General features: G+C 46.3%; 1 protein-coding gene across 1 annotated transcript; it reads left to right on the top strand.

Annotated features, from left to right (window-relative positions):
- Nucleotides 1-2,591: 2,591 nt before the first annotated feature.
- On the top strand, nt 2,592-23,777 carry MTMR9 (myotubularin related protein 9). Its single transcript, XM_069728380.1, has 10 exons — nt 2,592-2,897; nt 3,762-3,870; nt 4,183-4,308; nt 11,112-11,285; nt 14,452-14,669; nt 19,241-19,402; nt 19,653-19,794; nt 20,252-20,472; nt 20,694-20,845; nt 22,783-23,777. The coding sequence occupies exons 1-10, from the start codon at nt 2,716-2,718 to the stop codon at nt 22,944-22,946; spliced, it is 1,650 nt and encodes a 549-aa protein (XP_069584481.1). The 5' UTR covers nt 2,592-2,715; the 3' UTR covers nt 22,947-23,777.
- Nucleotides 23,778-25,104: the final 1,327 nt, after the last annotated feature.

The following is a 25,104-nucleotide window of genomic DNA, read 5'->3' as shown; positions in this document are numbered from 1 at the left end:
GAGTTTTACGGACGTAAGAGCGCAGAATCTACGTCCGTAAAACTCGCAAAAAATACGGCACAATTATTCTCTATGCCCCTGCTCCTATTTGCCGTATTTTACTGATCAGTATTATACGGCTTTCTACGGCCGTACAAAATCGCAGCATGCTGCGTTTGTCACCGTACTGCACAAGAAATACGCCAATGAAAGTCTATGGAAGCGTGAAAAATACGGATTACACACGGACAAGCAGTGTGACTTGCGAGAAATACGCAGCGGTGTTAGAGAGAAAAGCCGGCAATTCAGTGCGGTGTACAGTAAAATCACACTGACAGCTTACAGTAGAATAGGTAGAATAAATGTGTACACATAGAATAGGTATATATATATATATATGTCAGTGAGACACATATATGTATATATATTATTATTTATTCCAGCGCTATACAGCTTGAAAGCCGGTAATTCAATTACCGGCTTTTTCCTTCTCCTTCCTAAAACCCGACATGGTTTGAGACATGGTTTACATACAGTAAACCATGTCTTCTCTCCATTTTTTTTGCAGATTCCACACTACTAATGTCAGTAGTGTGTATCTGCAAAATTTGGCCGTTCTAGCTCTTAAAATAAAGGGTTAAATGGCGGAAAAAATTGGCGTGGGCTCCCGCGCAATTTTCTCCGCCAGAGTAGTAAAGCCAGTGACTGAAGGCAGATATTAATAGCCTGGAGAGGGTCCACGGTTATTGGCCCCCCCTGGCTAAAAATATCTGCCCCCAGCCACCCCAGAACAGGCACATCTGGAAGATGCGCCTATTCTGGCACTTGGCCACTCTCTTCCCATTCCCGTGTAGCGGTGGGATATGGGGTAATGAAGGGTTAATGCCACCTTGCTATTGTAAGGTGACATTAAGCCTAATTAATAATGGAGAGGCGTCAATTATGACACCTATCCATTATTAATCCAATTGAATGAAAGGGTTAAATAAAACACAAACACATTATTTAAAATTATTTTAATGAAATAAAAACAATGGTTGTTGCAGTATTTTATTCAACGCCCAATCCAGTCACTGAAGACCCTCGTTCTGTGAGTAAAAAAACATAATAAACCAACAATATACTTACCCTCCGCAGATCTGTAACGTCCAACGATGTAAATCCTTCTGAAGGGGTTAAAACATTTTGCAGCAAGGAGCTGTGCTAATGCAGGCTGCTCCTCGCTGCAAAACCCCAGGGAATGAGGCTAAAAATAGATCAATGATCTATATTTAGCTTCATTTGCGGTGAGGCGCCCTCTGCTGGCTGTTCATAGATCGTGGGAAATTACCTAGAAAGCCAGGGACTCTGATTGGCCGGCAGTGAGTATTGCAGTGCAGGGAGTTGGCGGGTCCAGTAAATCACTGGAATCAGGGTCTCTTTCCCCACATTATGCTTCTCCCAGATGAGATAGAAAAACCCTGTTCAGAGATTGCTTTTAAGTCGCCTGAGGGAAGGGCTAAAATAATATCAGTGGCACACAAAACCATAACTTATAAAGTATTTGTAGCGTAGTAACTTACCTGTAAATTATATTAGAGATACATAAAACCAGATTAATTCTTGTTTAAAAAAAAAAAAAAAATATAAAGTGAAAATTAATTAATAAATGTTTTTAAAACTTCTTTTTTTTTTAAATATAAAAGCTTATATTACCTTCTTTTTCCCAATTCGGAAGCAATAAAAAAAAAAAGTATTATAGTCCAGATTATGAAACTATCACATTAATAAGCCCAAATGGTAAATTGTGTAAAAAAATAAATAAATAAAAAAAAAATTGGAACACAAAGATTACCTTTTTGGCCAGTCAGAAAAAAGTGAAAAATGTAACAAAATCGATCCGATTGTCAAATGTCCCCCAAAATGATATCAATAAAAATGACAACTAAACGAGCAGAAAAAAAAAAAAAAAAACTACGGGAAAATAAAAAGTTACTGGTCTCGGAAAATAGCGATACAAATTTACAAATTTCTGAATTTTTTTAACCAATAAAGGGATTAAAAAAAATATAGAAAATTGATATTGCCATAATTGTACTGAGCTGAGGAATCGTGTTGTCAGCTGCTTTTTATCGCACAAAGAATGCCATAAAAAAAAAAGTGGGATTTTTTTTTTCCACCTTTCTTGGAATTTTTTCGGTATATTATTTGGTAAAATGAATGATGTCAATTAAAACCACAACTCGTTCCGCAAAAAAATGAGCCATCGTATGGCTATGGGGACGAAAAAATATAAAAGTTATGGCTGGGCCCTGGGCTCTTGGAAGATAAAAAATGAAAAAGAAAAAAAAAAAAAACCCCAAAAGTAGCCCGGTCATGAAGGGGTTAAAAATCCAAGTGTGAACTGTGACTATGATGAGCAGTTACCATAGTCATCTGCTATCTACACTTCCCACTAACCAGCGCCACCTGCTGGCAGCAGACGGTGTCTAACGAAAATAAATAAGGAACTTGATACAGTGTATCCACCATACGCATGCGCAGTCTGGCTTCTTACGCTTCGCTGTGATGTCCATGCGCACGCGCAGTGCAGCGTGATACACTGTATAGCCACTGGTGAGAAGTGTGCGCAGGCGCAGTTAGGGCGGGGAAGGAGAGAGGAGCGGACAGTGACAGCGGCTGAGGCTGTGGCCTGGTGCTGCCCCCGGGGATGAGCACCGCTGCCCGTGTGTAGGGAGGAGCCGCTCTGCCCGCAGCATGGAGTTCGCTGAGCTCATCAAGACGCCCAGGGTGGACAAGGTGCTGCTGCACAGACCCTTCCACCCGACAGTGGGCGGCACCCTGTGTCTGACGGGTCACCACCTGATCCTGAGCTCCCGGCAGGACAACAGTGAGGAGCTGTGGCTGCTGCACTCCAACATCGACTCCATAGAGAAGAGGTCCACTCATTATTAGCTGCCATCTGTGGCTGTATTCATTTCTTTCCCTCCGTCCTTCTTTATTTCCGTCTGTCATTCTTTCCGTCCGTCCGTCCGTCCTTTTCTTTCCATCCGTCCTTTTCTTTCTGTCCGTCCGTCCTTTTCTTTCCGTCCGTCCGTCCGTCCTTTTCTTTCCGTCCGTCCGTCCGTCCTTTTCTTTCCGTCCGTCTGTCCTTCTTTCTTTATGTCCGTCTGTCCTTTCTTTACAACCGTCTGTCCTTCTTTCTTTACGCCTGTCTGTCCGCCTTTATTTCTGTCTTTCTGTCCGTCCATCCATCCGTCTTTCTTTCCGTCCATCCTTCTATCTGTCCGCCTTTCTGTCCGTCTTTCTTTCTTCCTGTCGGTCCTTCTTTCTATCCATTGTTCCATCCTGTCCGGTCTATACAGTACATACATCTTATATATTTGGCTACAACTTAGGGCAGAGAAACTGCAGCCGTATCTTCCAGTCATTCCAGAAAACACAATATTCAGTCTCAAAGGTGGGATCCCGAGCACCTTACTCCGCACCACCACGTCCATATACCCTCATGGGACCTATATACCCCGTCCCCCAGTATATGAGGCTATGTGTGCGCCCTGTTAGTGGCTCATCACCCACTGCTGAGATAAGTTTGTCTTAATAGGAAGCTCTGGTTTTCTAATGGATTCTGGTTGTGGCTGCTCTCCAGGGCTGCAATATGGTCACATCGTACATCCATCCATGTTGGACATCGGGGGCTGGCACTCCATACTTTATCCACTACCACTCCCATCATTCTGGATCCACTGATATGGTGTCTGGTATAGTAAAGCTGATTTTATTTTATTTTTTTCCATTTTCAGGTTTATTGGGTCTTCTGGAACCATAACTATAAAATGTAAGGACCTGCGTATAATCCAGCTGGAGATCACGGGCATGGACGAGAGCCTGAACGTCGCCAGCTCCATAGAGGTGAGTCCTCCATCCTCCCTCATTATTGCGTCAATCATCGTTTTAATGGGTGATAACTAGTGATAAGTGAAGGTGCTCGGTTAAGGTGTTATCTGAGCATGCTCGGGTGCTCGAATAGTATGTTGGAATCCCCGCGGCTGCATTATCAGCCACCGCGCATGCAAGGATGGCCTGTTTGTTAGTCTCCCTGCATGTGTTGCAGCTGTCGGTCTCGAGACCTGCAGCCGCGGGGACTCGATCCCGCTATTTGAGCATTCCGAAGATATTTGGTTAGCACCAGCACATGCTCGCCTCTCGCTCCTCTCTCCTCAGGCCTTATCCACGCTGGACTCCATCACGCTGATGTATCCTTTCTTCTACCGTCCGATGTTCGAGGTCACCGAGGACGGCTGGAGCTCCTTCCGTCCTGAACAGGAGTTCGAGCTCCTCGCTGTAGAGGTGAGCCTTCTCCTCTCTCCTCCATTTACCCTGTATGTGTCGCTCGTGTTACATTGTATCAGCCCGGAATCTTCATGTTTAGACTGGATACAATGGGACAAACCCTCCGCTGTGAGAAGTACTAGGTCTGTACGGGGTCTACAGCTTCTGGGTGTCAATGATTTGTTCCAATTCAGATATATTGAAGATGTGAGACTTGGAAAATTCGTTAACTTCCTAATTTTATTTTTCGAAGATACAACAATTAAAGGGATATTTCCCTCCTGGAAGAAAAAAAATGGTTGTGATTTGCCATCAGTACAAGATCGTTCTGTTTCTGACACCAGGGACCCCGTCGATCAGATATTAGCAGCTTCCAGGTTATGTACGGTGTATGGCGCCAAAACAGGACAGCGCCGTACACTGTGTAGTGGCTGCGATCGAGTACTGCAGCTCAGCTTCTCTTGAAGTCAATAGGAGCTGAGCTGCGGTGCCTGAGAACGGCCACTGCCCAGTGTACAGAGATGCAATGTTCTGGCTCCTACATCTGGTCTCCAGGAGCTGAGCCCGTTCCATACACGTCAGTTTCCGCTGTGCTATACAGCCAGCACCTGCCTCTAACTTCAGCGATCGGAACAATTTAACCACTTAAATGCCACTGTCAATCCCTGACAGCGGCACGTTCTGGCCCCCCCGTAGCTTTGGTCCCGCTTTCTAAGTGATCAAAGGGTGCCAATAGCTTACAATGGTAGTTGGGGCTTACTTGAATTTGTCACGTACCCACGTCTCAGCACATGACTTGGGGTTGTGCCTGCAAAGGTTAATCTATCTCCTCTCACTCAGTCCAGCATTCAACCTCTGTCCTATGCTGTAATGGGAGCATAAATCACACACCGACACAGGCCACACACCCCGCTCATACTCGCTGCCACCACTCACCGAACACACGGGCGATGAGTCCCGGAAATATTACTGCTACTATATGCCAATCATAAGGATCACACACTTTAAGGCTACGGATTCTTTTAGAGCATACAAGGTTCAGACTTATTAAAGTTTTAAGCTTTAATAGAAAAGGTACAGTGCTTACAATAAAAAGGGTATAAAAATATGGGAATAAAAAGTGACATACAAATATGCAAAAACAGTGATAAAATAAAGGGATAAACTTACAGAAATGTCGAACTTTGCATTCTGGTATTCTGCCCCCTGAGGGTGGGGAAAATATGGAATGGCTCACATCAGCTTTCCAGGCTGCCCTCACATGCGAACATCTTTCTTTGTGTGTAGGCCTAATTTATGGAGTCAACCTGGAGGTCAAATTTCTAGACCAGCCACTCATGTTAATATTATAATTGGTGGTTTGTGACTGGACCATGTCCACTCCACCAATGAATATATTATTTTCTCTGAAACTTTGTGTAACTTTTCTCATAGATCGATAGTGTCAGGCTGTAATTGGCATTTCTCTTCAAAAGAGCCAGAAGGTGTGAAATGTTTCCACTTCGTGGTTCTTAGCAAGATCCCCTGGAGAGATTGGAGACAGGAGACTGCCTTCTCAGGATAACATATGCTGTGACCCCTGTGAGAACTGCAGTCTCAGGACAGATGTTAAATTACTTCTAGTCATACATCCATACATATACATATTTCACTACTCTTGTCCCTATTACTGCCATTTTGGTACTCCCATGAAGCTGGGCTTCATAGCACATCATCATTTTCTTTTCTATGTAGGATCTCTATTGGAGGTTGTTCCAAACATCTTGGAGACCTGACCCCAGATCTTCTGTGTGTGAGGCTTGTGCGGATCCTTCTGTCTCTGTGATGTGATCCCAGACAGACTGGACGATGTGAGGTCAGGGCTCTGCGGGACATTAAATGTAGACATCGAATTTCCCAGTAAAAACATGGCAATAGGTTAATTGGAATTCTGCCTGATCAGCTCGTTTCTAGTCACAATTCTTCCAATAAGGCGACTTCTCTGAACAGTCGATGTGTGTAGTTGGTCCCATTGATTACTGCCAGTCCTGAACTGATGGCACTGCTGGACATCTTCTGATTTAGAAGGGAAGTAACATTGTGTCTTTCATCTGCTGCACTAAGTTTACTTATGCCTCTTTCACACTTCCGTCTTTGAGCTCCCGTCGAAATACGTAGTTGAGAAAACAGGATCCCGCAAAAAGATTTGCAGAGAGAGATCCTGCGGAATTTGACGGCCCGTCGTTTGGAAAAAAACATTCAAAGAAACGTTTTTAGTCTGCAGTGGAAGTCTCTCCCTCTCCCTCTCTCTCGCCAAGTGACAAGAAGTGATGAATGCGACTTTGAACCCTCAAGTGTTTCACTAAAATTTATAACGCAGAGCCGTGAAAATAAAAATTAACGGAGTAGTACACACCGTTGTAGGAAATCTCCAGTTTTTTTTGGTAATTTCTCACATGGAATAGCCTTTATTTCTAAGAACAAGAATAGACTGTCGAGTGTCATATGAAAGTTCTATTTTTCTGGCCATTTTAATGGTTTAACGGAACCAACAAGTGTAATGCTCCAGATTTTCAACTAGCTCAAAAGAAGGTCAGGTTTATAGGTTCTCTAATCAGCCAAACTGTTTTCAGCTGTGCTAACATACTTACACAAGGGTTTCCAAGGGTATTCTAACCATCCATTAGCCTTCTTACACAGTTAGCAAACACAAAGTACCATAAGAACATAAGAATTTTTTTACTATAATTCAATTTATTCAGAACATTCAAGAAAATGACATAAAAAGGTTAGAAGCATACAGAGGAAAATGGTGAAAAACCTTTAACCCCTTCATGACCAGAGTTTTTTTTTTTTTTGTTTTGCGTTTTCGTTTTCCCCTCCCCTCCTTCCCAGAGCCATAACTTTTTTATTTTTCCGTCAATATGGCCATGTGAGGGCTTATTTTTTTTTTTGTGGGATGAGTTGTACTTTTGAACGACACCATTGGTTTTACCAAGTCGTGTACTAGAAAGCGGGAAAAAAATTCCAAGTGCGGTGAAATTGCAAAAAAAGTGCAATCCCACACTAGTTTTTTTTTGTTGTGTTTTTTTTTTTTTTTTTTTATTACCGTATATACTCGAGTATAAGCTGAGATTTTCAGCCCAAATTTTTGGGCTGAAAGTGCCCCTCTCGGCTTATACTCGAGTCAAGGTGGGTGGCAGGGTCGGCGGGTGAGGGCGCTGAGGCATACTTACCTGCTTCCAGCGATCCTGACGCTCCCCCTGCCGTCCCACGGTCTTCGGTGCTGCAGTTCTTCCTCTATCAGCGGTCACGTGGGACCGCTCATTAGAGAAATGAATAGGCGGCTCCACCTGCCATAGGGGTGGAGCCACATAGTCATTTCTCTAGTCAGCGGTGCCGGTGACCGCTGACAGGAAGAGCTGCGGCACCGAAGACCGTGTGACAGGCAGAGGGAGCCGGACGCCGGGACCAGGTAAGTATCACATATTTACCTGTCCCCGTTCCAGCCGCCGGGCGCCGCTCCATCTTCCTGGTGTCTCTGCGCTCTGACTGTTCAGGTCAGAGGGCGCGATGACGCATACAGTGTGCGCGGCGCCCTCTGCCTGATCAGTCAGTGCAGAGACGCCGGGACCGGACGCTGGGAGCTACAAGCAAGAGAGGTGAGTATGTGGTTTTTTGTTTTTTTTTACTGTAGCAGCAGCAGCGACAATGGCAGAGCTTTCTATAGGGCAATAATGAACGTGCAGAGCACTATATGGGGCAGAGCTATAGGGCAATAATGAACGGTACAGAGCACTGTATGGGGCACAGCTATAGGGCAATAATGAACGGTGCAGAGCACTATATGGGGCAGAGCTATAGGGCAATAATGAACGTGCAGAGCACTATATGGGGCAGAGCTATAGGGCAATAATGAACGGTGCAGAGCACTATATGGGGCACAGCTATAGGGCAATATGAACGGTGCAGAGCACTATATGGGGCAGAGCTATAGGGCAATAATGAACGGTGCAGAGCACTATATGGGGCACAGCTATAGGGCAATAATGAACGGTGCAGAGCACTATATGGGGCAGAGCTATAGGGCAATAATGAACGGTACAGAGCACTGTATGGGGCAGAGCTATAGGGCAATAATGAACAGTGCAGAGCACTATATGGGGCAGAGCTATAGGGCAATAATGAACGGTACAGAGCACTGTATGGGGCACAGCTATAGGGCAATAATGAACGGTACAGAGCACTATATGGGGCAGAGCTATAGGGCAATAATGAACAGTGCAGAGCACTATATGGCACAGCTATGGGGAAATAATGAACGGTGCAGAGCACTGTATGGGGCACAGCTATAGGGCAATAATGAACGGTACAGAGCACTATATGGGGCAGAGCTATAGGGCAATAATGAACGGTGCAGAGCACTATATGGCACAGCTATGGGGAAATAATGAACGGTGCAGAGCACTATATGGGGCACAGCTATAGGGCAATAATGAACAGTGCAGAGCACTATATGGCACAGCTATGGGGAAATAATGAACGGTACAGAGCACTGTATGGGACACAGCTATAGGGCAATAATGAACGGTACAGAGCACTATATGGCACAGCTATTGGGAAATAATGAACGGTACAGGGCACTATATGGGGCAGAGCTATAGGGCAATAATGAACAGTGCAGAGCACTATATGGCACAGCTATGGGGAAATAATGAACGGTGCAGAGCACTATATGGGGCAGAGCTATAGGGCAATAATGAACGGTACAGAGCACTATATGGCACAGCTATGGGGAAATAATGAACGGTACAGGGCACTATATGGGGCAGAGCTATAGGGCAATAATGAACGGTACAGAGCACTATATGGCACAGCTATGGGGAAATAATGAACGGTGCAGAGCACTATATGGCACAGCTATGGGGAAATAATGAACGGTGCAGAGCACTATATGGCACAGCTATGGGGAAATAATGAACGGTGCAGAGCACTATATGGCACAGCTATGGGGAAATAATGAGCGGTGCAGAGCACTATATGGGGCAGAGCTATAGGGCAATAATAAACGGTGCAGAGCACTATATGGCACAGCTATGGGGAAATAATGAACGGTGTAGAGCACTATATGGGGCACAGCTATGGAGAAATAATGAGCGGTGCAGAGCACTATATGGGGCAGAGCTATAGGGCAATAATAAACGGTGCAGAGCACTATATGGCACAGCTATGGGGAAATAATGAACGGTGTAGAGCACTATATGGGGCACAGCTATGGGGAAATAATGAACGGTGTAGAGCACTATATGGGGCACAGCTATGGAGAAATAATGAGCGGTGCAGAGCACTATATGGGGCAGAGCTATAGGGCAATAATAAACGGTGCAGAGCACTATATGGCACAGCTATGGGGAAATAATGAACGGTGTAGAGCACTATATGGGGCACAGCTATGGGGAAATAATGAACGGTGTAGAGCACTATATGGGGCACAGCTATAGGGCAATAATGAACGGTGCAGAGCACTATATGGCACAGCTATAGGGCAATAATGAACGGTGCAGAGCACTATATGGCACAGCTATAGGGCAATAATGAACGGTGCAGAGCACTATATGGGGCACAGCTATGGGGAAATAATGAACGGTGCAGAGCACTATATGGGGCACAGCTATAGGGCAATAATGAACGGTACAGAGCACTATATGGGGCAGAGCTGTAGGGCAATAATGAACAGTGCAGAGCACTATATGGCACAGCTATGGGGAAATAATGAACGGTGCAGAGCACTATATGGCACAGCTATGGGGAAATAATGATCTATTTTTATTATTGAAATTCACCGTTAAATGCTGCATTTCCACCCTAGGCTTATACTCGAGTCAATACGTTTTCCCAGTTTTTTGTGGCAAAATTAGGGGGGTCGGCTTATACTCGGGTCGGCTTATACTCGAGTATATACGGTAGGTTCACTAAATGCTAAAACTGAGCTGCCATTATGATTCTCCAGGTCATTACGAGTTCATAGACACCAAACATGTCTTAGTTCTTTTTTATCTAAGTGGTGAAAAAAAAATTCCAAACTTTGGTAAAAAATTGAGGGCTAATTTTTTGCGTGCTGAGCTGACGTTTTTAATGATACCATTTTGGTGCAGATATGTTCTTTTGATCGCTCGTTATTGCATTTTAATGCAATGTTGCGGAGACCAATAAAACTTAATTCTGGCGTGTTGACTTTTTTATTGCTACGCCATTTAGCAATCAGGTTAATCCTATTTTTTTATTGATGTATGTAGGAGGTCCATGTATTATATATGTGTGTGTGTGTATATATATATATATATATATATATATATATATATATATATATATATACGGTGTATATATATATATATTACACACACTGTATATGATTCATTTTTTCACCATTTTCCTTTGTGATTCTCCCCATTTTTATTATCACTTTTTAAATGTTCTGAATAAATTGAATTATAGTGAAGTAAAAAAAAAAAAAAAAAAAAATTCTGAGTGGCTATTTATTCTTTGTAGGTTCCTTTTTAATTGATCTACTGTTTTTTCGGTGTGGTATTAAGGGGGCGGATTACAGCCCTGTCTGTATATTGGCGCTTACAGTTGTTTTACAGCAGGGTTACATTATGGGGAACACTTGGCATCCAGGACTCCTGGGAAGATGAGACGTTGGATATTAACCAATGTGATGGAGGCGGACCTCCCCTGTATTAATGGTGGGATGTCCTGGGTGTGTAGGACCCTGGGGGCGGCTTCTGTTACTTTACCGTGTTTCTTTCCCTTCTCTCTCTCATGTCACATTCATCCGTCAGACTGAAGATTGGAGACTGAGTGACGTGAACCAAGACTTTTCCGTCTGTCCGTCCTACCCCTCCGTTGTCATTGTACCGAAGTCCATTGACGATGAGTCTCTTCGTAAGGTGGCGGCGTTCCGTCAGGGCGGGAGATTCCCAGTGCTGAGCTATTATCACAGGAAGAATGGGATGGTGAGTACACCAGTCTGTATTACCCCTACAGAACTGTACTGATCCAGAGTGACATCCTGTATTATACCCCAGAGCTGCGCTCGCTATTCTGCAGTCACTGTGTACATACATTACATTACTGATCCTGAGTTACATCCTGTATTATACCCCAGAGCTGCACTCACTATTCTGCTGGTGCAGTCACTGTGTACATACATTACATTACTGATCCTGAGTTACCTCCTGTATTATACCCCAGAGCTGCACTCACTATTCTGCTGGTGCAGTCACTGTGCACATACATTACATTACTGATCCTGAGTTACATCCTGTATTATACCCCAGAGCTGCACTCACTATTCTGCTGGTGCAGTCACTGTGTACATACATTATATTACTGATCCTGAGTTACATCCTGTATTATACCCCAGAGCTGCACTCACTATTCTGCTGGTGGGGTCATTATCTGTTCTCCAGGAGACAGGGGTCTCTGTTATCTGTGGGGGGCTCCTGTACATATAATGTGCCCACATTCTGACATTATGAGCAGATCTTTTCAGGTGTCAGTCATGCATCGAGCACCTGTCAATCAGTGACATCTTGTACTTGCGCCGTCCAATGAGAAGACCCAAGAGAACGAGTCTCCCCATCAGTCCGTCAGGATGAGGGTTACGTAGTGGAAGGAGCAGGGTTCCCATCAGCACAGAGTATTTCAGGAGAGGAGAGCGCTGATCTTTTGGGCGCTGTCCGGTTATTAAATTACATAGTAGACGATGCGGGGTCCCCAGCAGAACAGAGTATTTTAGCAGAGTAGTGCACAGATCTTGCGAGCAGTCACTGCAGCGCAGAGTATTTCAGCAGAGGAGTATTTTGGTTTTTGTGGAAGTATTGACTTACGCTGGTGAGGACTAGGAACGTATGACTTGATGCCTGGAAAGGTCCTCCTGCAGCACAGAGTATTTCAGCACCGAGGTGGGTGTGGTCAGTGATATGTGAGGACTGGGCTGCATGTGACAGGGTCTTCCAGCAGCACAGAGTATTTCAGGATAAGCGTGTGCTGATTGAGTAGGTCACTGACCTGTCCCCTAAGCAGGGGGCAGAGTCTTGGAATAGGGGGCTGATCCTCTGCTGGCACTCGTCCCCGGCTGTGTATGTGGGGCGCCCCGACCCTGACGAGTGCTGCCGTCCCCTCCCCCGACCCTGACGAGTGCTGTCGTCCCCGACCCTGACGAGTGCTGTCGTCCCCCCCCCCCGACCCTGACGAGTGCTGTCGTCCCCTCCCCCGACCCTGACGAGTGCTGCCGTCCCCTCCCCTGACGAGTGCTGCCGTCCCCTCCCCCGACCCTGACGAGTGCTGCCGTCCCCTCCCCTGACGAGTGCTGCCGTCCCCTCCCCCGACGAGTGCTGCCGTCCCCGACCCTGACGAGTGCTGCCGTCCCCTCCCCCGACCCTGACGAGTGCTGTCGTCCCCGCCCCTGACGAGTGCTGTCGTCCCCTCCCCCGCCCCTGACGAGTGCTGTCGTCCCCTCCCCGACCCTGACGAGTGCTGTCGTCCCCTCCCCCGACCCTGACGAGTGCTGCCGTCCCCTCCCCTGACGAGTGCTGCCGTCCCCTCCCCTGACGAGTGCTGCCGTCCCCTCCCCCGACCCTGACGAGTGCTGTCGTCCCCTCCCCCGCCCCTGACGAGTGCTGTCGTCCCCTCCCCCGCCCCTGACGAGTGCTGTCGTCCCCTCCCCCGACCCTGACGAGTGCTGTCGTCCCCTACCCCGACCCTGACGAGTGCTGCCGTCCCCTCCCCTGACGAGTGCTGCCGTCCCCTCCCCTGACGAGTGCTGCCGTCCCCTCCCCCGACGAGTGCTGCCGTCCCCTCCCCCGCGGCGGTTGTCAGCCGGGCTCCTTGTGAATGCACTGATTGTGGAGTGAACTGTCCCCGCCACAGATCAGACCATCAATCCCTGCCCCCGCCCGCACCGCTCCGTCGGCTCTGCTGCACAGCGGCCTTTTTCTGCTGTCTCCCTCACCAGACAATGGCCGACCGCTCCATGTGGCCGAGACTAAATCTTTTCTCGGTGGACTGAGATTTTACATTTTCTTTTACTAATTTATTGGAAAATGTTATCTCTTCCTGGTAAATTTTTTGGGGCGACAGCCATCTGGTCCCACGCCCCTCTGCCGTCCTGGGAATAGAGATCCCTACAAACCAGGCAGAACGATGCTTCTACTCCAGTCACATCCAGAGCTGCATTTCTCTCCCGTCTGGTGCTATAGCAGGTGTTATACGTAGAGAATAATGCAGCACCATTAACCCCTTCCTGCTGTGGCCAATTTAGATTTTTGCGATGGGAAGAAATTTTCACGTGGGATCAAATGGCGAAAAAAAAGGAGTTCAGTTGGGTTTGTTTTGCAACTTTCATTGTGCAGTAAAAGTGACCGGGCGACTTTAGTTATTTATTAATATTTTGAGTTATAATTTTTTTTTAAGTTCAGTAGGTGCCTTGGTGCCATGAGAACCTGTTGCAAAGGGGGATGTGGGGTGACAGCTTCCCTCCCCCCTTCCAATTTCTTAAACAGAATCCGTCAGCAGGGTTTTTGTAATCTGACAGTGATGTATCACTTATATGGCTGCTTGATATAGGTTAATCTGCTGCAGATCTAGCAGTGCTCAGAATGCTGAGCTGTGTATAACCCCGCCCACATCACTGATTGGCAGCTTTCAGCTTAGTGTATACAGAGAGCTGCCAATCGGTGCTGGGGGCGTGGTTGGACCATGAGGCAGGAGACAACTAGTCCTGCAGTGATAATCTCTTGATGATAAAACACTGATTCTATCAAAACTACAGCAAGTAGCATAGTAAGTTGTAAATCGCTGGAATCAGGGTCTTTGTTTTTCCATTATGCTGCTCTCATATTAGGTGGCAAAAATCTGTTGACAGATTCCCTTTAAATGCCCGTGTCCCAATTAACAGCGGCATCTAAGCGGTTCATGTTTAGAGACTGGAGCTGGCTCTGATCGCAGCAGTTGCTCTCGGGTGACTGCTGTACTTAGTGTGTGCAAACTTCAGCATATATACGCGGTGTGTTAATGCAGCTTTGGATGTGATTGGAGTAGTGTCCCAGTAGGTGACTTACAGACAGGGTGCTCGGAGTGTAAGCTCGGCAGGTCAGGGTTCTGTGTCCTGTGTTGCAGGTGATGATGCGCAGCAGTCAGCCGCTCACCAGCACCAATGGCCGACGCTGTAAGGAGGACGAGAAGCTCATCAACGCCACGTTACGACCCGGAAAACGAGGATACATCATAGATACCCGCTCGCTGAACGTGGCCCAGCAGGCGAGGGCCAGGGGGGGCGGCTTTGAGCAGGAGGCCTACTACCCGCAGTGGAGGAGGATCCACAAAGCCATCGAACGGTAACGGGATGGGATCCGGTGCTGGGGTAATACCACATTATAGGACCACCAGTGAGGTTACACACCCACACATATGTGACACAGAGGAGTTGTCATGGGGGCACTCATCACATTGAAGAATACTGTCGTCAGCTAGAATGGCTGATAACAGGGAACAACAAACTGAAACATTTGATTTTGACCCTTTAAGGCCCAAACCTTTTTTTTTTTTTTTTTCTTCCAAGAACCACAACTTTATTATTTTTCCATCCACAACGACATTCGAGGTCTTGGGGAGATATGGGCGTCTTAAGGTTGCTTAATCGTCTTCATTTAACAAAAAAACAAAAAAACCCTGTCTTTGCTGCCCGTAGCAACCAATCGTAGATCAGCGTTTATAGATTTCAAATTTGAAAAATGACAGCTGCACTGTTATTAGTTGCTATGGGCAACAACGACAGTTTGCTTTCAAAACAGTTCCATGAATCTATGTACGTGTGTTTCCATAGTGACCGGATTATTATGTTCAGGCTTGTAATCCGTAACATGCTGCCATTACATGACCTTTGATATATATATATATATATATATATATATATATATATATATATATATATATATATATATATATATATATATATATATATATATATACATACACACACACACACACACACACACACACACACACACACACACACACACACACACACACACACACACACACACACACATACAGGTCCTTCTCAAAAAATTAGCATATAGTGTTAAATTTCATTATTTACCATAATGTAATGATTACAATTAAACTTTCATATATTATAGATTCATTATCCACCAACTGAAATTTGTCAGGTCTTTTATTGTTTTAATACTGATGATTTTGGCATACAACTCCTGATAACCCAAAAAACCTGTCTCAATAAATTAGCATATCAAGAAAAGGTTCTCTAAACGACCTATTACCCTAATCTTCTGAATCAACTAATTAACTCTAAACACATGCAAAAGATACCTGAGGCTTTTATAAACTCCCTGCCTGGTTCATTACTCAAAACCCCCATCATGGGTAAGACTAGCGACCTGACAGATGTCAAGAAGGCCATCATTGACACCCTCAAGCAAGAGGGTAAGACCCAGAAAGAAATTTCTCAACAAATAGGCTGTTCCCAGAGTGCTGTATCAAGGCACCTCAATGGTAAGTCTGTTGGAAGGAAACAATGTGGCAGAAAACGCTGTACAACGAGAAGAGGAGACCGGACCCTGAGGAAGATTGTGGAGAAGGACCGATTCCAGACCTTGGGGAACCTGAGGAAGCAGTGGACTGAGTCTGGTGTGGAAACATCCAGAGCCACCGTGCACAGGCGTGTGCAGGAAATGGGCTACAGGTGCCGCATTCCCCAGGTAAAGCCACTTTTGAGCTACAGAGAAGCAGCACTGGACTGTTGCTAAGTGGTCCCAAGTACTTTTTTCTGATGAAAGCAAATTTTGCATGTCATTCGGAAATCAAGGTGCCAGAGTCTGGAGGAAGACTGGGGAGAAGGAAATGCCAAAATGCCTGAAGTCCAGTGTCAAGTACCCACAGTCAGTGATGGTGTGGGGGGCCATGTCAGCTGCTGGTGTTGGTCCACTGTGTTTCATCAAGGGCAGGGTCAATGCAGCTAGCTATCAGGAGATTTTGGAGCACTTCATGCTTCCATCGGCTGAAATGCTTTATGAAGATGAAGATTTCATTTTTCAGCACGACCTGGCACCTGCTCACAGTGCCAAAACCACTGGTAAATGGTTTACTGACCATGGTATTACTGTGCTCAATTGGCCTGCCAACTCTCCTGACCTGAACCCCATAGAGAATCTGTGGGATATTGTGAAGAGAAAGTTGAGAGACGCAAGACCCAACACTCTGGATGAGCTTAAGGCCGCTATTGAAGCATCCTGGGCCTCCATAACATCTCAGCAGTGTCACAGGCTGATTGCCTCCATGCCACGCCGCATTGAAGCAGTCATTTCTGCCAAAGGATTCCCCACCAAGTATTGAGTGCATAACTGAACATTATTATTTGATGGTTTTTTTGTTTGTTATTAAAAAACACTTTTATTTGATTGGATGGGTGAAATATGCTAATTTATTGAGACAGGTTTTTTGGGTTATCAGGAGTTGTATGCCAAAATCATCAGTATTAAAACAATAAAAGACCTGACAAATTTCAGTTGGTGGATAATGAATCTATAATATATGAAAGTTTAATTGTAATCATTACATTATGGTAAATAATGAAATTTAACACTATATGCTAATTTTTTGAGAAGGACCTGTATATATGTAATTTTTTTTATTTTTTTTTCTTTACCTGCGTTTGAGCCAGAGATTTGCATGAAAAGATTGGGGTGCATATACAATAATACCCTTGTGTTTAAAAGGGTGCAAATTATGGTGCATATCCTACATATGCCGTAATTTGTGACCTTTTAATTTTTCTCTGTCGCCACATTTTTCCTTAAAAGTGGGCGGAGCTTAGCAAAACCAGGCGTGGCCATGCACAGCTCAATCATGCGAGTCGCAGATTGTGATTTTTAAGCTTCCTCCTAGTATCGCATAACAAATACACTGAAATTGCAATTTTTTTTTCTTTGCCCCTGAATGAAAAAATGAAACACACTGTCTGATAAAAGTACAAGCCTTGTTGCATGATGTTGTTTGATCAGTACGAACCCCCTTAACCTCCAAAAACATTGGGGGTGCCTCTTTTTGGGGGGACTTTCCTCGATGAGCTGCATTGTTGGCGTGGATGGGTTTCTCTTGGTCTGATATGAACGTCCATTCAGCTGTTTTGGCCTTGGTTTGGCCTTGGTTTTTCCTATCTAAAATCGCCAGGATCAACTAAAGAGGGAGCTGTTTTTCACCCAGTAAAGGGAGTTTTCACTGATTAAAACATTGCCTTTTAAAGAGGACCTTTCACTGGAAGGAGTATCTCCTCCTGGTGGCGCTCCGCTGATTCTGGAACAGTTTTTCTTATTCTTCTGTGCGCTTCGATTCCAGTGTTATACCCCATAGAAATATAAATGTAAGAATTCCCTGCAACTAAATGGGTGTGTCCAACAGGACCTCTCTAGGGGTGTGGCTTTATTTTAATTGGCCAGCATCAGAGGAGAAAAAGGCGGACTCCCACAGAGTAGTTCTATGGTGGTCACCCAGTTGGCTGAAGGGAAAATTTACAACACTTTTATCAGGGGCATAACTTTGGAACGGAGGGGCACAGAAAAGAAAGAAAAACTGTTCCAGAATCGGTGGAGCTTCGGTAATTGGAAAATGACATGACAGCCCACCAACATTCTTCGACCCCCCCCCCACCGCCACCCCACTACTCAGTGTCAGGGTGTGTTATTATAACAACTGGGGGCCTGCTGTAGGGGGCTACATGCTGTGCTCCAAATGAGACTGCAATTTACACAATATACCACAATACTGTGGTGCTGTAGTTTGTTTAGGAGGAAAAAGACGGACTTTACCTGGTATGGCTGCGTGCATAAAAATCAGATCTGTTAAAATATAAAATGAATTTTCCCCATCAGTAAAGAGGGGGAAAAATTATTATTTTTTTTTTTTGTCACCACACCTATCTGATTAAAAAAAAAAAAAAAAAAAAAACAATGAATGATCAAAATGTCAGAGGTACTCCGAAATTGTGTTACTGAAAATATCAGCTCACCATACAACAAAAAAAACAAGACCTCACACAATTGTATTGATGGGGAAAGGTATAAATTTACGGGTTTCGGAAAATGGCGACACAAATTTTATTTATTTTTTTATTTCATTTACAAACATCAGGCTTTTTTTTTTTTCACCACTTAAATGTAAAAAAAAAAAAAATGGTATTGCTGTAATAGTACTGACCTGGAGGAGAGTCGTGTTAGACTACGTTCACATTTGCGTTCTGCCGGGCTGCGTCGGGCGCAGCCGCAGCGACGCATGCGTCATGCACCCCTATATTTAACATGGGGGCGCATGGACATGCGTTGCATTGCGTTTTGTGACGCATGCGTCTTTTTTGGCGCACGCGTCAGAGCGCAGAGGACGCAGCAAGTTGCATTTTTTTTTGCGTCCAAAATCATGCCAAAAAAGGACGCCAGCGTCACAAAACAATGCGTTTTGGTTTGCGTTGTGCGTTGCGTCGCCGACGCAGCACCGCACAACGCAAATGTGAACATAGCCTTACCGGGTCATTTTTTTACCATACAATGAGCATCATAAAAACAAAAATCAATGGTGGCGTTGCATATTTTTCACCACTTGGAATTCTTTTCCCGCTTCTCAGTGCATTATATGGTAAAGTGAATGGTTCCATTAAAACAACTCGTCACGTATTGCTGTGTGGATGGAAAAATTAAAAAAAAGTAGTAGTAGACGGGGGATGGGGAGAAACTAAAACGAAAAAATTAAAAATTGCCCTGTCCTGAAGGAGTTAAAGCAATAATAAATATCCTCTTCAATATTTGCCTCCAGACTGGAAATGGGGACCTGAACACTGATCTTGCACCCCCAAAAAAATCAAGTATTTTTTTTTTTTTTTTTTTCCCTGGACTTGTAGGTTTAACATTCTGCAGGAGAGTCTGATAAAACTGGTGGAGGCCTGTAACGATCAGTCCCACAACATGGACCGCTGGCTCAGCAAACTGGAGGCCTCCAACTGGCTGAGCCACATCAAGGAGATCCTGACCACCGCCTGCCTGGCAGCCCAGTGCATCGACCGGTGAGCACCTACCCCCGGCGGACTGTCCCATCACATAAGTGTCGCCGGTAGAGATGAGTGAATGTGGTCGGAGTTGGTCGCCGAATCTGACATATTAGTAGCCTATTTGTGCCGGATTTATGTTTGATCGTTTCCGAACATATTATGTTTTACTCGTTGACAAGAAGGGGGCGGTAGAGAGTCCATTCTATGCCGAGAGTGGTACTGTAGCATGCACTATAAGGGGTTAATGCGTATGCCTCTCGCATAGGGAGGGGGCGTCCGTCTTGGTGCACGGATCGGAGGGCATGGACTCCACGTTACAAGTGACCTCGCTGGCGCAGATCATTCTGGAACCCAAGTGCAGAAGCATCCGGGGGTTTGAGGCTCTGGTGGAGAAGGAATGGCTACAGGTGAGTACAGGAAGCCTGGCCAAGTGCTGGACTTCATAGATGGCGATTACCTCTATAAATATGTATATGATCATAAGTTCAAGGCAAATTAAAAAAAATTACAACATCTTACAAAAATATACAATTTTGACAATAAATAATAAAAAAAAAATTGGCTTTGTGTATAAAAGTCCAGTGTATGAAAATGGTAAAAATCAAAGCGCCGTCATTGTCTTTTTTTTTTTTTTTTTTTTCTTTTTTACCCACTAATATAAATATAAACCCTCGAAGTTTGATATCACCGTGCTCGTACGGAGAATCCTTTGTGTCAGGTCTCCATTAAGGTATTTTAGAGAGTTTAGAACCTGTTCAGACTATTGGTAGACTGTTTAGTTGCTGGAAACCTTCCCTCACCCCCCTGCTCCCCGATTCCTGGGGATGTTTGGCCGGTACACGCTGATATCTATCCTCTTCCCAGGCCGGTCATCCATTTCAGCACCGCTGTGCTCAGTCCGCCTACTCCAACAGCAAGCAGAGGTGGGAAGCCCCGACGTTCCTGCTGTTCCTGGACTGCGTCTGGCAGATCCTGCGCCAGTTCCCCTGCTCCTTTGAGTTTAATGAACGGTTCCTGGTCACGCTGTTCGAGCACGCCTACGCCTCTCAATTCGGCACCTTCCTGGGCAACAATGACTTTGAGAGGTTAGTGCAGCCCCAGCCTGTGGGTACAGGGGGCTCCACCCTACTAGAGGGTCCCTGGTTGGTAGTCGTTGGGCTCAGACGCTTTTCTGGCCATAACCTCCCATTATTTGTAGCCGCCATATAGCACAGACCGTACGGTAGGAAAGTGAGCGCCTCCAATATGGCCGTCCCCTGGGGGGATAGATGGGGTGAATGTGTCACTGGCTGTATCATCTCTGCAGGAATAAGCTGAAGCTGAGGCAGAAGACGCTGTCGCTCTGGTCCTGGGTGAACCAACCCGACGAGCTCCACAGATTCACCAACCCTTTGTATGAAGCCAATGGACTGGTCATCTGGCCCTCCGTGGCCCCCCAGAGTCTGCTGCTGTGGGAAGGTGAGTCCGTCATCTGTTCCTGTACTCTGCTTATATGGCCATAATGTACAGCTCTCTAATATCTACTGCCTGCTCTCCATCCTCCATATACCGCCATCTACTGTCCACTCTCCATCCTCCATATACCGTCATCTACTGTCCGCTCTCCGTCCTCCATATACCGCCATCTACTGTCCGCTCTCCATCCTCCATATACCGTCATCTACTGTCCGCTCTCCATCCTCCATATACCGTCATCTACTGTCCGCTCTCCATCCTCCATATACCGCCATCTACTGTCCGCTCTCCATCCTCCATATACCGTCATCTACTGTCCGCTCTCCATCCTCCATATACCGCCATCTACTGTCCGCTCTCCATCCTCCATATACCGCCATCTACTGTCCGCTCTCCATCCTCCATATACCGTCATCTACTGTCCGCTCTCCATCCTCCATATACCGTCATCTACTGTCCGCTCTCCATCCTCCATATACCGCCATCTACTGTCCGCTCTCCATCCTCCATATACCGTCATCTACTGTCCGCTCTCCATCCTCCATATACCGCCATCTACTGTCCGCTCTCCATCCTCCATATACCGCCATCTACTGTCCGCTCTCCATCCTCCATATACCGTCATCTACTGTCCGCTCTCCGTCCTCCATATACCGCCATCTACTGTCCGCTCTCCATCCTCCATATACCGTCATCTACTGTCCGCTCTCCATCCTCCATATACCGCCATCTACTGTCCGCTCTCCATCCTCCATATACCGTCATCTACTGTCCGCTCTCCGTCCTCCATATACCGTCATCTACTGTCCGCTCTCCATCCTCCATATACCGCCATCTACTGTCCGCTCTCCATCCTCCATATACCGTCATCTACTGTCCGCTCTCCATCCTCCATATACCGTCATCTACTGTCCGCTCTCCGTCCTCCATATACCGTCATCTACTGTCCGCTCTCCATCCTCCATATACTGTCATCTACTGTCCGCTCTCCATCCTCCATATACCGCCATCTACTGTCCTCTCTCCATCCTCCATATACCGTCATCTACTGTCCGCTCTATATCCTCCATATACCGCCATCTACTGTCCGCTCTCCATCCTCCATATACCGTCATCTACTGCCCGCTCTCCGTCCTCCATATACCGTCATCTACTGTCCGCTCTCCATCCTCCATATACCGTCATCTACTGTCCGCTCTCCGTCCTCCATATACCGTCATCTACTGTCCGCTCTCCATCCTCCATATACTGTCATCTACTGTCCGCTCTCCATCCTCCATATACTCGTCATCCACTGTCCGCTCTCCGTCCTCCATATACCGCCATCTACTGTCCGCTCTCCGTCCTCCATATACCGTCATCTACTGTCCTCTCTCCGTCCTCCATATACCGCCATCTACTGTCCACTCTCCATCCTCCATATACCGTCATCTACTGTCCTCTCTCCGTCCTCCATATACCGTCATCTACTGTCCTCTCTCCGTCCTCCATATACCGTCATCCACTGTCCGCTCTCCGTCCTCCATATACCGCCATCTACTGTCCGCTCTCCGTCCTCCATATACCGTCATCTACTGTCCGCTCTCCGTCCTCCATATACCGTCATCTACTGTCCGCTCTATATCCTCCATATACCGTCATCTACTGTCCGCTCTCCATCCTCCATATACCGCCATCTACTGTCCGCTCTCCATCCTCCATATACCGCCATCTACTGTCCGCTCTCCATCCTCCATATACCGCCTTCCACTGTCCGCTCTCCATCCTCCATATACCGTCATCTACTGTCCGCTCTCCATCCTCCATATACCGTCATCTACTGTCCGCTCTATATCCTCCATATACCGTCATCTACTGTCCGCTCTCCGTCCTCCATATACCGCCATCCACTGTCCTCTCCCCATTCTTCATACATCTTGACGCTTTGCTTTAATCCTCAGGGGTCTTCCTGCGCTGGAACAGATCTTCTAAGTACCTGGAGGACGCCTACGAGGAGATGATCCACATCATCGAATACAACAAGGACTTGCAGGTCCGAGTCAATGCTTTAAGGCGGCAGCTGGCCGAGCTGGAGACAGAAGATGGGATGCTAGAGACCCCTTAATGTGAACATTCCCCTCCCCCGCCCCGGGCTGGGCTACATGTTTACACTATCCGTCGTGCATGCACTACAACTTTCTCTGGTGCAATCCGTATATAACTCTCGTGACTGGGGACCAAGGAGCGCGCAACATGGGAGCCAAACTTAACCCTTCATGGGGACTGCAGGGCTAAGCTGCCTGTGTTATGGCCAGTGCATCCCAGTGACATCCATAAAATACCGCCTGGCATTCGTTAGGTGGTATGGGACCGCTGCGGCCATACCAAGACCACCCGTCTTCATGCAAATTACTTTCCTATTGTTCTGAAAATCTCTGCTTGCTGTCAGTTAGTGGATGCATTTACATATCATGGAGGAAAATCCTCCCCGGCTGAAGCGTGGCACTAGGCACGGTTTATCATAGCCTGCATTGGTGTCATGGCTGCAGACGTGAATGAGCATGCTCCCATTCACTGACAGCAATCAGATCTAGCGCTGCAGATCCTCAAGTCTTCATCCTGCAGATGTAAAAAGCTGTTTTACGTTCACTGACAGCAATTACAGATCTTGATAAGGTATTGATTGAAGAAGCAGAGCATTAAACTTTTTACTTGCGTGGCAGTGCATCCACCACCAGGTGGCGCCATGGGATCACTCAGTCGCTGCCCCGTGTGAATTTTTGCACTAAAGTTTGAGCTCGTCCGTCCGCTCACTGGTTCTCGTTTTTTTTTTTTTTCTCTGTACGTGTAAGCGTGAAGTGTACGGTGGTCCGCACACACTAAGACCCTTTAAGCGGTCGGCGATTCTCCTGTGTAAAGTGAGATAGAAATTATTAAAAGACGACTACATTCCTGATTGGATGTTGTTATTTTTTTTAGGCGTAGCTCCAGGGTAGTACAGTAAGGGGGCGCCGCGGAGTACGGCCGCCGCGCATGTGCTGTGAATGTTAGCCAGCAGACACGGAGCCGCTGTCACATGGCAGGATGCAGTCGGCGTTTTCTGTAGAAACTGCTGCGTCAGCGCTGACACCACCGGATCTGCTGTGCGGTAATGTTTATGGGCAAAGCAAAGTGCAGACGGCATGCAAAAAAAAACAAAAAAACAGGAAAGACCGGTAGCGAACATATGCATATGGCCAGCTTAAAGGGGTTGTCAATAGGATAGAGGATCACTTGGCCCTTCATCAGTATGGGGATCGCCCAGGAAGAACTGCATGAACCATAGCGGAGGAGCGAGCGATCCGGATCCACCGCAGTGACCCATAACAAGGTCACATTCTGATTTTTTTCAGTTTTCTGGGGATTTTATTTTTTCATTGCTAACGGGAATTTCTCTTGAATATTGAGTAATGTTTCTTCATCGTTTTTGCAATCGACTTGGCATCACAACAACTGTTTCTCGTCAGTGTCCTCCAGTTCTATAAGGTCAGAATGTGGCAAGTCTTCCTAATATTTGGTTTCTAGATAGTGACACAGAATAATGTGATTTTCCTGAAAACCTCCCCACACATCCAATATATGGAGAAAAGTATGTACCTCCTGGAGCTTCCATGACCTCCCCCCATTCTACGCCCATAGACATTAATATGGGGTCGCTCCTCAGATATAACGGCTCCCACTCTACAAGGTTTTGGGGGTGTCTGTGGGATTTTTTGCCCTTTCATCCCAAAGAGCCTTTGTGAGGTCAGACCCTGATGTTGGGAGAAGTGGGTTGGGGGTCCGGGCTCAACAATCTCCATTATTGGTGTCTGATGGGGCTGAGGTCTGGGCATTGTGCAGCCGCCCATGTTCTCCCCGCCTCCATGTCTGTATGGACCTTGTGCACTGGGCTCAGTCATGGGAAACGGAGAAGGGTCTTTCCCAAACTGATCTCACGAAGCTGAAGCTACAATTGTCTGCAATGTCTTGTGCTCAAGATTAAGATTTCCCAACATTGAAGCTAAAGGGCCCAATGCCGACCCCTGATAATGGCCCAATGCCGACCCCTGAATACGGTCCATAGTATTATCCTCCTCCTCCACCATCTGTACAGTGGCACAATGTAGTCAGGGGGTAACGTCCTCCTGGAATTGCCAAACCCAGACCCCCCCATCAGATGCAGATAGAGAAGTGCGATCCGTCACTGCACAGAACACGTCTCCTCCAGTGGTGGCGGCTTTACACCATTCCATCTGACGCTCGGC

This window comes from Ranitomeya imitator, chromosome 5 (genome assembly GCF_032444005.1).
Source record: "Ranitomeya imitator isolate aRanImi1 chromosome 5, aRanImi1.pri, whole genome shotgun sequence".
Lineage (NCBI taxonomy): Eukaryota > Metazoa > Chordata > Amphibia > Anura > Dendrobatidae > Ranitomeya > Ranitomeya imitator.
This window is presented reverse-complemented; position numbering and strand designations above follow the sequence as displayed.

What these genes read in the sequence shown, in the direction of transcription:
- MTMR9 (XM_069728380.1), top strand. Translation starts at nt 2,716, where the DNA reads ATGGAGTTCGCTGAGCTCATCAAGACGCCCAGGGTGGACAAGGTGCTG. An exon ending in ATCCACAAAGCCATCGAACG is followed by an intron (nt 14,670 to 19,240) that starts GTAACGGGATGG and finishes CTGGACTTGTAG; the next exon opens with GTTTAACATTCTGCAGGAGA. An exon ending in TGGAGAAGGAATGGCTACAG is followed by an intron (nt 19,795 to 20,251) that starts GTGAGTACAGGA and finishes TCCTCTTCCCAG; the next exon opens with GCCGGTCATCCATTTCAGCA.